At 45.2% G+C, this 14,796-nt stretch overlaps 1 protein-coding gene across 1 annotated transcript in view; it reads left to right on the forward strand.

The window, feature by feature from the left end:
- cadm2a (cell adhesion molecule 2a) overlaps positions 1–14,398 on the forward strand; it is a gene marked incomplete at both ends in the record, with an annotated part of 289,548 nt that extends 275,150 nt beyond the window's left edge. The window contains 3 exons of the mRNA XM_080856424.1: positions 1,660–1,764; positions 13,554–13,676; positions 14,283–14,398. Coding sequence (XP_080712550.1) covers positions 1,660–1,764; positions 13,554–13,676; positions 14,283–14,398 — 344 coding nt within the window. The remainder of the gene's footprint in view (positions 1–1,659; positions 1,765–13,553; positions 13,677–14,282) is intronic.
- Between the last annotated feature and the right edge of the window lie 398 nt (positions 14,399–14,796).

Consider the following 14,796-nt stretch of genomic DNA (forward strand, 5'->3'; position numbering starts at 1 on the left):
TTAACAGCTAGCTATTAAATCCACCTTCTGAGTCAATCTCCTGGCTAAATGAGCGTACTGATAATAACATTCACATGATATCTGGCTACACTTCCATGCATATTTTTCACATCTTAAGTCAGTAATAGGCACTTCTGCCGGACTTATAACAGTGTGTTTCAAAACCAAAATTAGTCTATTGGAGGCCAGAGGGAGACAGTGTGTCAGGTTCTTTGGGAAGGAAACTACACACACATATATACACACACACACACACACACACAGTCTCATAGAGCTTTGTGTTGAGAGTCGTCCCCCCCCCCCCCCCCCCCCCCCCGCCTCCTTCTGGTTTTGCATTTCCTCTTTTTGCTAAGGAATGTAATTAGCCTTTATGTCGGGACGGGGATCGACTTCTTGACTCGTGAAAATGTCAGGACAACAACCCAGCAGGGAGAACTGAAGTACTTAATGATGCCATTGCTATGAAAGTGACAACTCCACAGGAATGGAAGGGGGGTAATTGGGTGCCACAAATATGGTGTCTGTACGCTGAATACATTAACTGCTGTCGTCTGAAATGTCACTGGATGTTCTTTCTCTTCATTACAGTAGTAATTAGCACACATTCGGCTCATTACCGTCTCCACTGTTCTAGAATACTGTAAGCTAACGCTAACGCACACTCTTTACTCGGCTCGTTACCATGTCCACTGTTCTAGAATACTGTAAGCTAACGCTAACGCACACTCTTTACTCGGCTCGTTACCGTGTCAACTGTTCTAGAATACTGTAAGCTAACGCTAACGCTAACGCTAGCGCACCCCCAGTGCTAGCTTCCACTGAGGTGTGGAGATGATACGAGTCACGCTAGTTAGAGTTTACGCTTGAGGGCAGCACAACGTGTCAGTAACAGGTCAGTAAACCATCTGCTGACTGTTGTTGTCAAGGGTGAGTAACCGACGTGTCAGTGACACGGTATCTCCTGTGTTATTTTTCTTTCACCTATGGGGTCTCACGCTCTCGTCGCCATTAAAACCCTCCTCTCAAATCCATTGCTATCATGAAGTGGCGGGACATTCTGACTTCTCCTTGCTCTCATCTCTTCCACACCACTGACAGATAGCCACCAGTCTGTGTGAGCACAATAGGTCTCCCAGTCTGGGGGTTGTGTCTACATGCCCCCCCCCCCCCCTACCCATCCACCTCCTCCATCTGTGGTCATGTATTCACAAACACTGTGATTCCACTCTTAACTTTCTCCATCAGTAGCCAAGGTTTTCAGATGCCTGTTTGTACAGTATGTCTCTATCTTTCTATCTCTCTCTCTCTCTCTCTCTCTCCCTCTCTCTCTCTTTCTCTCTGTGTGTTTGTGGTTTTCAGATACCTGGTTGTACAGAATGTGCCTCGACTAATAGCATTCATCGAAAGTGTTACTTTCTGATTCAGTTTAGGAGAGCATGCTATTCATGTGCTATTAGAATTTTTTTTATTATTATTATTATTTTGTCTCTCTCACATGTTCCTTACATTGTGTGTGTTAATGTTCCATTTTTATATAATTTGTTTTTTTTTGTGTTGTTTTTTTGTCTCTTTGTTTGTGTTTGTTTGTTTGTTTGTTTTATCTCTGTGTTGTGTGTTGTTGTTGTTGTTGTTGTTGTTGTTGTTTGTCCCATTGACCAGATGTCCCCACTACCCCGCCTCCATCCACAACTCCTCCCCCTCAGCCCACCCCTCCAGACACCACTCCCTCCATAGACACCAAGCACGCCAACCCCGCAGTCACTGGTAAGAGAGGTACCGGACCACACGCTTCCCCACAGCTGCAGCTACCTCCTCTCCTTCCTCTCCTTCCTCTCCTTCCTCTCCATCCCTCTCCCTCTCTATCTCTGTCATCCCCCCCCCCCCCCCCCTACCTTTTGGCACAATCCTTTTCTTCGCCAAGTAAAATTTTTAAAATATGATTTTCCTCAGATGATCTGGGTAGATCATTTTAAATTTCAGGAAAGAATTCTTCCCGTATATTTAAAAAAAAAGGCAGCATTCATTCAAAAAGTTGAACTCTGTTTCTACCATGCCCTGGCTGCAGTGAATGCAGAGCGTCTCATCTCTGGGCAGCCAGGTTTGCCTGTGTCTGCCCCTTTCGATAGCAAGGCCTCTGGTTGCTCAATCTGTACCTATCAGGTTTTTTCTTTGTTTGGCATCAGACACTGTGGATAGGTAGTTTGCCACAGTGTATTCTCTATTTAGGGCCATATAGAATTGACGTTTGTTTGGTCTTTTTGTTGTTTCAGTCCAATACGTCAGGTAGTTTTCTGTTTCTTTGTTCACAATTTGGTTAGGCCAAATTGTTTGTGTAAGGGTGGCATAGACCTGATGCTGGTTGTTAGTCACGTTAGTGTGGTTGTGCCCGTTTGTTGTGTTAGTTTGTGTGAGTCTTAGCACTAACTGGCAGAGGGGACTATTTTTGCTCATCTCTTGGCCTCCCATGGCTTTAAAACAATTTGATGACTCGTTTTTCAATTTGAATTCATAAAGGGTATTGGCCTAATTCAGCACTGCATGCATTGTTAGGCATACTCCTTTGTACTTTCAGTATACTTTTACCTAACTCTGCATGCAGGGTTTCAACTGGGTGTTTGTCCCATTTTTTAAATCCTTTATACATCTTCGCTGCCATATAATGAGATTGGTTCTATGATTGATTGGAATACTTTGATTGATTGGAATACTTTGAGCCAGGTTCTAATTGAGATTTCAAATTGAATAGACTTTTTGATGGCATGGAAGGCCCTTCTTGATTTCTCTTTCAAATCATTCTCATGTTGAGCTGATCTTCAACCCAAGGTAGGTATCATTTTTGGTGTGTTCAATTATGTGTGTACCAAGGGGGAATTTCTTTCCCTGACCTCTGGATGTTTTCTGAAAAGTGAGTATTTTCGTTTTTTTGTGGGTTAATGGTCAGGGCCCCAAGCCTGACAGAACGTGTGCAGGACATTCAGGTCCTGTTGTAGTCTCTCTCCTGTTGTCGTCTGCAAAGAGAATACATTCAATTTCTGAATCATTTAGTGAGAGGCCAGTTGCTGCAGACTGTTTTTGCCAATTTATTGCTAAATATTGAAAAGGGTCGGTGATAGTGGGCAGCCTTGTCTCACACCCCGTTCCTGGGAGAAGAATTCTGTGTGTTTATTCCCAATTCTAATTGCACATTTCAGAGAACTGTTTCAGCACAGTTCAGAGAAGTTTGAAGAATAATCCATTTTGCCAAATTAAATCAGGCAAGTCTTTAAAACAAGCACATATTTTTGTCTTATTTTGGTTTACAATTTCAAGGTATGTAGGGTGGAAATATGGTCTGGTGTTCTACATTTTGGTAAGAATCCTATTTGGCTTCTACTAAGGTCATTGTGCTCGATGAGAAAGTAGATGATTCTCTGATTTAAGATACTACAAAATAACCTTTGTTCCAGACGTCAGGGAAGTATCTAACACTCAGAATGAAGTTAAACAATTTTTAAATAGCCATGCTCAATAGCCATAGCAATGTTGCCTCTCTTTCTCTCTTTCTGCCTCGTCCCTTTCTCTTCATCCCTCTCTCCGTCTCCCTCTCTCTTTCTTTCTGCCTCCTCCCTTTCTCTTCATCCCTCTCTCCGTCTCCCTCTCTCTTTCTTTCTTCCTCCTCCCTTTCTCTTCATCCCTCTCTCCGTCTCCCTCTCTCTTTCTTTCTGCCTCCTCCCTTTCTCTTCATCCCTCTCTCCGTCTCCCTCTCTCTTTCTTTCTGCCTTCTCCCTTTCTCTTCATCCCTCTCTCCGTCTCCCTCTCTCTTTCTTTCTTCCTCCTCCCTTTCTCTTCATCCCTCTCTCCGTCTCCCTCTCTCTTTCTTTCTGCCTTCTCCCTTTCTCTTCATCCCTCTCTCCGTCTCCCTCTCTCTTTCTTTCTGCCTCCTCCCTTTCTCTTCATCCCTCTCTCCGTCTCCCTCTCTCTTTCTTTCTTCCTCCTCCCTTTCTCTTCATCCCTCTCTCCGTCTCCCTCTCTCTTTCTTTCTGCCTTCTCCCTTTCTCTTCATCCCTCTCTCCGTCTCCCTCTCTCTTTCTTTCTGCCTTCTCCCTTTCTCTTCATCCCTCTCTCCGTCTCCCTCTCTCTTTCTTTCTTCCTCCTCCCTTTCTCTTCATCCCTCTCTCCGTCTCCCTCTCTCTTTCTTTCTGCCTTCTCCCTTTCTCTTCATCCCTCTCTCCGTCTCCCTCTCTCTTTCTTTCTGCCTCCTCCCTTTCTCTTCATCCCTCTCTCCGTCTCCCTCTCTCTTTCTTTCTGCCTCCTCCCTTTCTCTTCATCCCTCTCTCCGTCTCCCTCTCTCTTTCTTTCTGCCTTCTCCCTTTCTCTTCATCCCTCTCTCTGTCTCCCTCTCTCTCTCTTTCTTTCTGCCTTCTCCCCAGCCAGTCTGCGTTAGCATCCCTCCTCCAGTGTTTCATGCTCTCTCATCGCTGTCTCTAATCTCTTGGCTCCACATCATGCTGTTTGTCCTTCTCCCTGCACTTCATTCACCCCATCTGCTCTCTATCCCTCCCTCACTCTCTTTCTCTATCACTCACTCTCTCTCTCTCCCCCTCACTCTCTCTCTCCCCCTCACTCTCTCTCCCCTCACTCTCTCTCTCCCCTCCACTCTCTCTCTATCACTCACTCTCTCTCTCCCCTCACTCTCTCTCTATCACTCACTCTCTCTCTCCCCTTCACTCTCTCTCCCCTCACTCTCTCTCTCCCCTTCACTCTCTCTCTATCACTCACTCTCTCTCTCCCCCTCACTCTCTCTCTCTCCCCTTCACTCTCTCTCCCCTCACTCTCTCTCTCCCCTTCACTCTCTCTCTATCACTCACTCTCTCTCTCCCCTTCACTCTCTCTCTCTCCCCCTTACTCTCTCTCCCCTTCACTCTCTCTCTATCACTCACTCTCTCTCTCCCCCTCACTCTCTCTCTCTCCCCTCCACTCTCTCTCCCCTCACTCTCTCTCTCCCCTTCACTCTCTCTCTATCACTCACTCTCTCTCTCCCCTTCACTCTCTCTCTCTCCCCCTTACTCTCTCGCTCCCTTTAACTCTCTCTATCTCTTACTCTCTCTTTCCTTTTAATTCTATATTTCTCTCCCACTCTCTCTCTCCCTCTCACTCTATTTATCAGTCTCTCTCTCTCTCTCTCCTTCGCTCTCCTTCAGCTCTCTGTCCTGAGGTTCACCTCATTCAGCTATGGCTCAAGAGAGCCCCCTCACCTTCCTCTCCCTCTGCATCATTTATGGGGCCCCAGGAACCTTTTCTTTTCCAATCTGAGTTTTGTGAAGGTCGGCGCTTGTGTTTTTCTCGCCATGAATTTTTGCTTCCAGTTTTATGGGCTATGGGCTCCCTTTTTTCCACTTTTTACTCTCTAAAAAGCTCATTATTCACAGGAAAGGGTTGCTCTCTCTCTCTGTCTGTCTCTCTCTCTCTCTCTCTCTCTCTCTCTCTGCCTCTTCTTCCCTTTCTCTCCACCTCTCTCACTCACACTCTTTGTATTTCATCACAAAGTATACAAAATTACATGATTTTATTTTGTTAAGATGGATCATTTGTTGACCTCCATTTTTCCCTGATTTTCTACATCTGTGCAGAATGAAATAAAAGCCTCTGAAACAGGTATAGTGCGGAGGAGGAAATGTGTCATATGCTTCAACTATTATCATATAATCATAGTGGAAATTGCAAAAGCACTGATTATGAACACAAAAACAGTTTTTCTGCCATCTTTTTGGGACTGTTGACTGTCAGTCAGTGAAACGGTGCAGTAATCCCTCTGGCTGTCTTTTCCCTCTACCATTAAATCCATGACTACTCAGCTTGGTTTTCCAGGATTAATTGATGGTGTCATCAGAAGGTCTTTAATTCCTTAAATCTAGACCACGTACTGGATAACATGATGGCCAAATGACCAGTGGGTGTTGAATTAGGCGAGGTGTGAAGAGGTTCAACTTAAACTGAGGAAACCAGAGCAGTCTCCAGGAAATCAATGCCCTTTTAAAAGCAAAGTTCGGCTTAGAGTTAGAGAAAGAGTGGCGAAAGAGTTCTTATTTTAAATGAATTGCTCTCCGTTCAAATGGAAATGAATTATTCAGTTGTCAAATAGCGGTCAAATGGCACGGCTGTAGAGTGGAAATATGAACTTTTATGAAGTCCAAACTCAACAGCCTCCCAAATCTCCTCACCTGTCAGTTGAATAAGATTTATTCTCTGTTTTATCATTCTTATCATTACTAGCGGTACAGAACAAAACAAAAAATCGTACATTATGGGTGAATGTTCTTTAAATAAGCAGTTTTGCTCTATACACTGCAAGATAACTCAAGATGGAGGTACTGTGTCTGTATGAATCCATTACCCCTCAAACAGGGACACCCGCAGCAGTGGAGAGGCCCAGTCGCCCACATGTACGGCTGAGAGGAGGAATAAGCTCACAAGTGTTTGCTCTTAGCATAGCAGCCAGTCAATTCAATTCAATTCAAAGGCTTTATTGGCATGACTGCATACAATACAACGTTGCCAAAGCATGTTTACATAGAATGTACAATCACAATTAATACAAATAAATAATAATAATAATAATAATAATAGCAGCCAGTCTCTATCTAGATTAATACATCCTAGAGTCACTCAGAGACCAAGATCAATATCTAGGCTCAGTGATGTTACAATGTCAGAGCATCGCTGTTGTAAAGATCCCAGCTCCAATTTGTCCCACCAATTGTATAAGAAGCTGGTTGGAGACGTGCACTAAATGACGCTGGCCAGCTGTAAAGAATTTTCTCCTTTACTTGTCAAACTATGCATTTCAGAATCTAGTGCTAGCTCTCCTGAAATGAATGTTTTCATATAGCCTTAAACCTTTTACCTTCATTATCTCTCTCTCTCTCTCTCTATCTCTCTCTCTCCCATGCTTTCTCTCTCCCTCTCCCTCCCACTCTCTCTTTCTATCTCTCTCCCTCTCTCTCTCTCTTCAAAGGTGTATGCACTTGTGCCGTCATCTAAAGCCTTTCTTTGTCTTTGTCTGTCTCTCTCTCTCTGTCTGTCTCTCTATCTCTATCTCTCCCTCTCTCTTTCGCTTTCTCCCACTATAATTTTTTTCGTTAATGCAGGAATAATGTCTGAGCTCTGCGTTTTATTCAGATGAGCGTTTCCTTTCCCTCGCTGAACGTTTCCATTAGTTTTCTCTCTCTCCATCCTTTAGCCTTCCTCTCTAGAGTGTCCTGATTGAAAGACGAGGTAGAGGGACCAGAGCGAAAGCAGAGCCGTCCCAGGTGTAGTGGTGTTAGACAGGCTCAGAGCTGTCCCAGGTGTAGTAGTGTTGGACAGGCTCAGAGCTGTCCCAGGTGTAGTAGTGTTGGACAGGCTCAGAGCCGTCCCAGGTGTAGTAGTGTTAGACAGGCTCAGGGCTGTCCCAGGTGTAGTGGTGTTGGACAGGCTCAGAGCCGTCCCAGGTGTAGTAGTGTTGGACAGGCTCAGAGCCGTCCCAGGTGTAGTGGTGTTGGACAGGCTCAGAGCCGTCCCAGGTGTAGTGGTGTTGGACAGGCTCAGAGCCGTCCCAGGTGTAGTGGTGTTGGACAGGCTCAGAGCCGTCCCAGGTGTAGTGGTGTTGGACAGGCTCAGAGCCGTCCCAGGTGTAGTGGTGTTGGACAGGCTCAGGGCTGTCCCAGGTGTAGTGGTGTTGGACAGGCTCAGGGCTGGGGAGTGGAGAGCAGAGAGCCAGAAGCATCCCCGAGGTGAGCCCGTCAGGGGGGACGTGTCCAAACGCAGAGTCCTGTGTCCTCCTTCACCCTCCCCTCTCTCTGCATCCCTCTCTCTTCATCCCTCTCTCCAGTCGGCGGGCGAAGACCACTGGGAGATTTAAAAACGTAATTAGCAGCGAAGCGTTTAAATGAATGAATGCATCCCAGACAAAAAGTCAATTTAATTTAGCTGTTCAACAGTAATTGTGAATAACTGTCCCGCCATTCATTAAATTGAACGGACAGAGGAGGCACTTGAAGGGGAGACAGTGAGAGGCTCTAATTTACTGTAATGAAGACCCTTGGTGCTCTTTCGTTCTCCTCAGACGCTGGAGGAAACGCTTCCCCACACAGGGATGGCGTTAGGCTCATACCCATACAGGGATGGCGTTAGTCTCATACCCACACAGGGATGGCGTTAGTCTCATACCCACACAGGGATGGCGTTAGTCTCATACCCACACAGGGATGGCGTTAGTCTCATACCCACACAGGGATGGCGTTAGTCTCATACCCACACAGGGAGGTGGCGTTAGACTCATACCTACACAGGAATGGTGGAGTTTCATACCCACACAGGGATGGCGTTAGGCTCATACCCACACAGGGATGGCGTTAGGCTCATACCCACACAGGAATGGTGGAGTTTCATACCCACACAGGGGTGGCGTTAGGCTCTTACCCACACAGGGACGGCGTTAGTGTCATACCCACACAGGGATGGCGTTAGGCTCATACCCACAGAGCAGACGACTCAGGAACACAGGACCAGATCACGTCTTATGTCACCTTCAGTAGAGCTCCCATGGGGTACTACAACAAATCTGCTTCTTTGATGTTCTGTCCAAAGTGGCCAGAAGTGCCCATCGTGTCCTTTACTGAAAAACCCAATGAAACCACACAGATCAGGCCCGGTTCCATTCAGTCCGCCTGTGTATCACTCTTACAGGGATCCAGATCAGGCCCGGTTCCATTCAGTCCGCCTGTGTATCACTCTTACAGGGATCCAGATCAGGCCCGGTTCCATTCAGTCCGCCTGTGTATCACTCTTACAGGGATCCAGATCAGGCCCGGTTCCATTCAGTCCGCCTGTGTATCACTCTTACAGGGATCTCAGTATTATTCCTTCCCTACTTTACTGTTATAAGTAGTTTTTTTTTTTTTTTTTTTTTTAAGAAAAAATCCAATTAAACAGCAGCCTATCTTATCACGCTGAATCCTGTTAGGCACTGACCCCAAAACCAGAGTCCCTGATGTGCCGAAACTGTTTTAAATAAACTCCCCCATCCTGTGGTGTATCCATCACTTTCTCTGCACAGTTCAGCGTCTGACCTGTAAAGCGTCTCAATGAGAAGCAGAGCTGTTCAAGATATTCATTTGTCCCCACCATGCTGTGCTGACAGCACATTATTGTTTCCCCCCTAACAAGTACAGACAAACGGCAGAAAGCAATCCGACTCCACGAGATGAACAGATAACACCGCTGTGACCACTGAGAAACTACCATGATTTTTACTTTTTTTATTTTTTTACTTTAAGGCTGGTCCTCCCCTCCAGGTGGTTGTCATTACTCTGAAATGAGCACTCATTAATGACTCGCTTGATAACACCCCCCCTCCGCCTCCTCCACCTCCTCCTCCTCCACCTCCTCCTCCTCCACCCCCTCCTCCTCCTCCACCTCCTCCTCCTCCACCTCCTCCTCCTCCTCCCCACTGCAGCTCACCATCACTTGGTTTGGGCTGTACAAGTGGGGAGTGCTTAAAGAATATTTTAGAATTTCCTTTATCTTTAGGAAACTTAGTATGCATAATAACCTGATGAATTCTTGATTTGAAGCCTAGTGCTCCCGTTAGAGAAGTCCTTCAAAAAAACTAAACGTTACGTTGGTTGTCAATGGTAACCATTCAAGAGCATTGATATGGAACGGCGATTTAACTTTTCTACTGGGACTACGTCCAAGGTGTCTGGTTATACGAACTTAATGTACACCCCATTAGCCAATCAGAAAACAGTATTTCTTTCCAGAGGGAGATAAATACAATTAATGCATGCATATTATGGAAATGTATTTGGATTTGCAGATGTCACTGATATCTTTTAGGGTATTGGACATTTTTCCTGTGAAATAGAATACTGTTATTTTAAACTTCCCAAATGTGATTTCTCAAGGTTAGCCACCGCACACAGACTCTCTCCTGCTCACCTCTCTTTTCAGAGGAGGGTATAGCGTCAGAAAAAGCCCTGTGCAGAAGTTTGACCGTTGTCACCTTTTCTGTTTTTTTCTCAGCAGTTTCTCACGCTGGCATTCATTCCAAATACTTTGTGTGATTGCAGACCCAATCATCTCCTCAACAGAGCCGTGCTCACAGGGGTCCCAGAGAGCAACTGGGTCCGTGAAAAAAATCACTTCTCACCTTGAACCACTTTTTCCATTTTTTTGTGTGAGAAAAATGAGCGCATTTCACAATAGACTGTTCCAAAACAGAACATGCCCCGGGTCCCGTCTGCTATCAGCCAGACTCCACGCTTCGAGCCGCTCTATCATGAGCTTCGTCCTTCCTCCCTCCTCCTCCTCCTCCTCCTCCTCATCCCCCTCATCCTCCTTTTCTTGCTCTGCCCTGGGTGAAGGTTTGGAAAAAAAAAACAGGGTGTAAATGTCAACCCGAGACGCTGCCAAATACTGTCAACCAGTTCTCTGGTTCTCAAAGCGGTCGCTGTTTTTTCGGTGCCCTTTAGGGTAAAAGAGAGACAGAGCGAGAGAGAGAGAGCGAGACAGAGAGAGAGAAAGATGAAGATGTTGTAGTCGTCGACGGCGTCTGACCCGGTGACAAGTGGGCTGGTAGGACCTGAAGCAGGGAGAGGACAATTGGAAGTCGTTTAATTTGATCAGGCGAGAGCCACCATATGAAGAACAAAGAAGGGAGGGGATTATAAATATTAAAATAGGGGATTTGCAGGGGTGCACCATTATTAAAATCTCACCGGCTGGAATAGAGCTGGCCTCATTAAAAAATAATGTGATCTGAAACACAAGAAATCAAGTATCAAATTCTTCATTTCCTTTTCTCTCTTCTTTTGCTCATCCTTGCCACTGTGTTTGTGTGTGTGTGTGTGTGTGTGTGTGTGTGTGTGTGTGTGTGTGTGTGTGTGTGTGTGTGTGTGTGTGTGTGTGTGTGTGTGTGTGTGTGTGTGTGTGTGTGTGTGTGTGTGTGTGTTGTGTGTGTGTGTGTGTGTGTGTGTGTGTGTGTGAGAGAGAGAGAGAGAGTGTGAGTGTGTGTGTGTGTGTGTGTGTGTGTGTGTTGTGTGTTGTGTGTGAGAGAGTGTGAGTGTGTGTGTGTGTGTGTGTGTGTGTGTGAGTGTGTGCGTGCGTGCGTGCGTGCGTGCGTGCGTGCGTGCTTGTGTGCGTGCGTGCGTACGTGTGTGCTTGCATGAGTGTGTGTGTGTGAGAGTGTGTGCGTGTGTGTGTGTGTGTGGATGCAGCGCTGATGGATTCCGTCAATCTATACTGTGGGAGAGGCCATTGAATCCCTCATAGATCAAGCCATCTTATTCCCCCTAAAGAAGAGCACTATCCCAGAATGGAGTTCCACAGTAATGAAATAGCCTGTATTATTCATTTCAATCTCCAGGTACAGAATAGTTCAGCTTTCATCATGTTGTCGTCTACCATTCGCTCTGCAAATGGCTACCAGTGACAGAACATCTGGTTGTGTATCAGCATCATATTCCCCTCACAAAGGAGATGGTAGAGGAACATGGTGTCCAAAAATGAAAACCCTGAGGTATTTGTCACCCAAATGTTGCTGCAGGTTGAGAAGCTATCCGGATCACATACCAACATTGCAAAGTTTTATTTCATAGTCAGCACACAAATATTATTCTTTGTGCTCTTATTTCTAACATTATTAACTTTGTGTTTCTAATAATGGGTGGAATTATTTTATTATATAATTTCCGGAGCTCTTGTGCCTCTTTAGCATCTTAAGGTTTCCAGATGTCTCATTAACGAGTGCTGTTATAAATAGCTTTAGAAGAACAGAGAGGAGTACAACGGAGTGTCTTAGAGGTGAAGAAAGGAAGAAGAAAGCTTAGAGGTGTGATTTACGAGGACAGATAGGCAGGACTGTGTTGGTTGAAGGTTGGCTGTTATGATCGTTCCATATCTGGATTTAATAGATGGCTGGTATAGTGGTACTAAAGTCATTTGCTGTTAACAAGTGTGTTTGTGAGGGTGGAAAATAAAAGATAAGAAAGGGGAAAACAGACAGAGAAGAAAGGCAGGCAGAAGAAAAGTAAGGAAGAAAGGATTAATCACCAAGAAAAACGTTAGGCTTGCTGCACATTGTATTATAATTGGAACATTTGTATTGATTGCCTTGGAGATTTCTCTACTTCTCTCTTGCCCTCTCTCTACCTCTTAACCTGTCTTCTTCACTCCACTCTCTCTCTGTCTCTCTGTCTCTCTCTCTCTCTCTCTCTCTCTCTCTCTCTCTCTCTCTCTCTCTCTCTCTCTCTTGCTGCCATGAGAGAAGACAGGTGGATGCTTTGGTTTTCACAGAGCCAAGTGTCCACCTCCTTCTTTGAGGTTCATCCAAATGGTTGCCAAGATGGTTGAAACATTCAGACTAGCTGCCGTCTTATTGAGGAGGACATTTCATTTCCACGCGTTCTCTTCATGCCAGTACTGAGGGTGGGATAAATAGGCCCCGCATGAGTTAATCAATGTACAGGAATCAATCGATGAACACTATTGTCCAACAAGGAGACTGTCTTGTCTCAGTACTTACAGAACAGATTTAAATACAGGCATTAGAGGCTGGTGCCTAGCTACCTATCTACCTACCTATCTATCTAGGCCAAGCTGTTGGGTCACACAGAGGCTGGGTGTCCATCCAACTCATTCACGTATATTTAGCGCACTCATGAACATTCAGCTTAAAGAAATGTGAGTCTGTGCACATTTCCAACCGCTGTGTTATGCGGATTCAAAATGGACACTCTCCTAAACAAGGAGTTGTGAAGCAGCTGTGAGTTCAAAACTTGAGGTTGTCATGGAAACTTTAACAGTAACACATAATAAAATCTCAGCAAATGCGACACGGTGGGTTTCCATCCACTTTAGTCGCATTAAACCCTAGGCAGATTAGTTAAGCCTACCCCCCTCTAGCAAATCGGTTTCTTGTTTGATTTCGATATTTAGTTTTTATGTGAATTTCATGCGTTTCCACTCACCAGTTCCTATCAGATATTTAAAATTCACATTTAAAAGTTGGATGACAGCCCAGCTGTTCATATCATGGGGGAGTTGTAGCATGGTAAGTCTAAGATGAAACTGGGTTCAAATGTAGCAATGTCACTGCGTCTCAACCTTTAACCAGCTGCACTGTGTTAGTGTTCAAAGACCTTCTGATTATTAGACAGCGAGTAGACAAAAGGTTGTGTGTTTTCTCTTGTCTGATTTCTCTTGTCCTATCATTGAAAGGATTCTCTATCTCTCACCTTCTAGTTCTCTCTCTCCATCTCTCTCTATCTCTCTCTCTCTCTCTCTATCTATCTCTCGCTCCCTCTCTATCTCTCAACTTCTAGTTATCTTGCTCTCTCTCCCTCCATCTCTCTCTATCTCTCTCTATCTCTCTCTCCCTCTCTCTCTCTCTCTCTCCCTCTCTATCTCTCACCTTACTCACCTAGTTATCTTGCTCTCTCTCTCTCTCTCTCTCTCTCTCTCTCTCTCTCTCCCTCTTTCTCACACACACACACACACATCCTCACTCACCTCTCCCTCTCTCCCCTCCTCAGATCCAAATGCCCTGGGCCCTCACAACACTGACCATGCTCTGATTGGAGGAGTGGTTGCCGTGGTGGTCTTCGTCACGCTCTGTTTGATCATCGTACTGGGACGGTACCTAGCCAGGCATAAAGGTGATCACTGACACTCACATCATTAGAGCAGATTCTCTGCGTATCACACACCGTATGTCCTGCCTTGGAGGTCACCTCCCCTGGGCCTTTCAAATGTGATGGCCCAGTGCCTATGCTACAGCCTGCATAGTGCATTCACATTTACATTGTGCATTACAAGTCAAATTAAGCTTATTCTGTTACAGTTATTTTATGTTATGTTACAATATGTTCTTTGCATATGTTCTATGCTACAGCCTGCATAGTGCATTAACATTTACATAGTGCATTACAAGTCAAATTAAGCTTATTCTGTTACAATTATTTTATGTTATATTATGTTACAATATGTTCTTTGCATAAGGGTTGGGTTTAGAGGCAGAAACATCTAATAACAACTACAAGTACTGCATGCTTTAAGAAGTGCGAGAGTATAAAGTGGGGGGGGGGGAAAAACACGGGGGGGGGGAACACATTTGACACCTTCAAAATGTGAGTGTGAATGTGCGAAAAGTTTGTGGTGTGTAACATCTGGTAACACTCGTGGTGTGTGACGTGTTTCCTGACGTGTTTGTGGTGTGTAACATCTGGTAACACTCGTGGTGTGTGACGTGTTTCCTGAAACAGGAACATATCTGACGAATGAAGCGAAAGGCGCTGATGACGCCCCGGACGCTGACACTGCCATCATCAACGCCGAAGGCAACCACGCCTCAGAGGAGAAGAAGGAGTACTTCATTTAGACCACAGGGGGCGCCGCTCAGAGCTACACACCATGCAACATGACTGGGGTGGGGGTGGGGTATGGGGAGCGGGGGGCTACGAGATACCAGTGAACTATTTGGTCTTTCTTTTTTCTTCTTCTTCTTCTTCTTCTTCTTCTTCCCTTTCTTCTTCCTCTTCTTCTTCTTCTACTTGTTCTTCTTCTTCTTTGTCTTTATCGTCTAGTCATTTTACCGTTTGCCTTTTGTCTGTTTTCATTTGATGATAAGTTTCACCACAGCATTGGGCTGGTCTGTTTTTTTGTTTATTTGTTTGTTTGTTTTTTGTTTGGGCTCTAAACTGCAACTGCTTCACTGGTAACTTTGTGCGGGAATCTGTAGCTGCAGAACATGTTGTCTCTTTTTTAATTATTATTATT

The sequence above is a fragment of the Sprattus sprattus genome (genome assembly GCF_963457725.1).
Source record: "Sprattus sprattus genome assembly, chromosome: 1".
Lineage (NCBI taxonomy): Eukaryota > Metazoa > Chordata > Actinopteri > Clupeiformes > Clupeidae > Sprattus > Sprattus sprattus.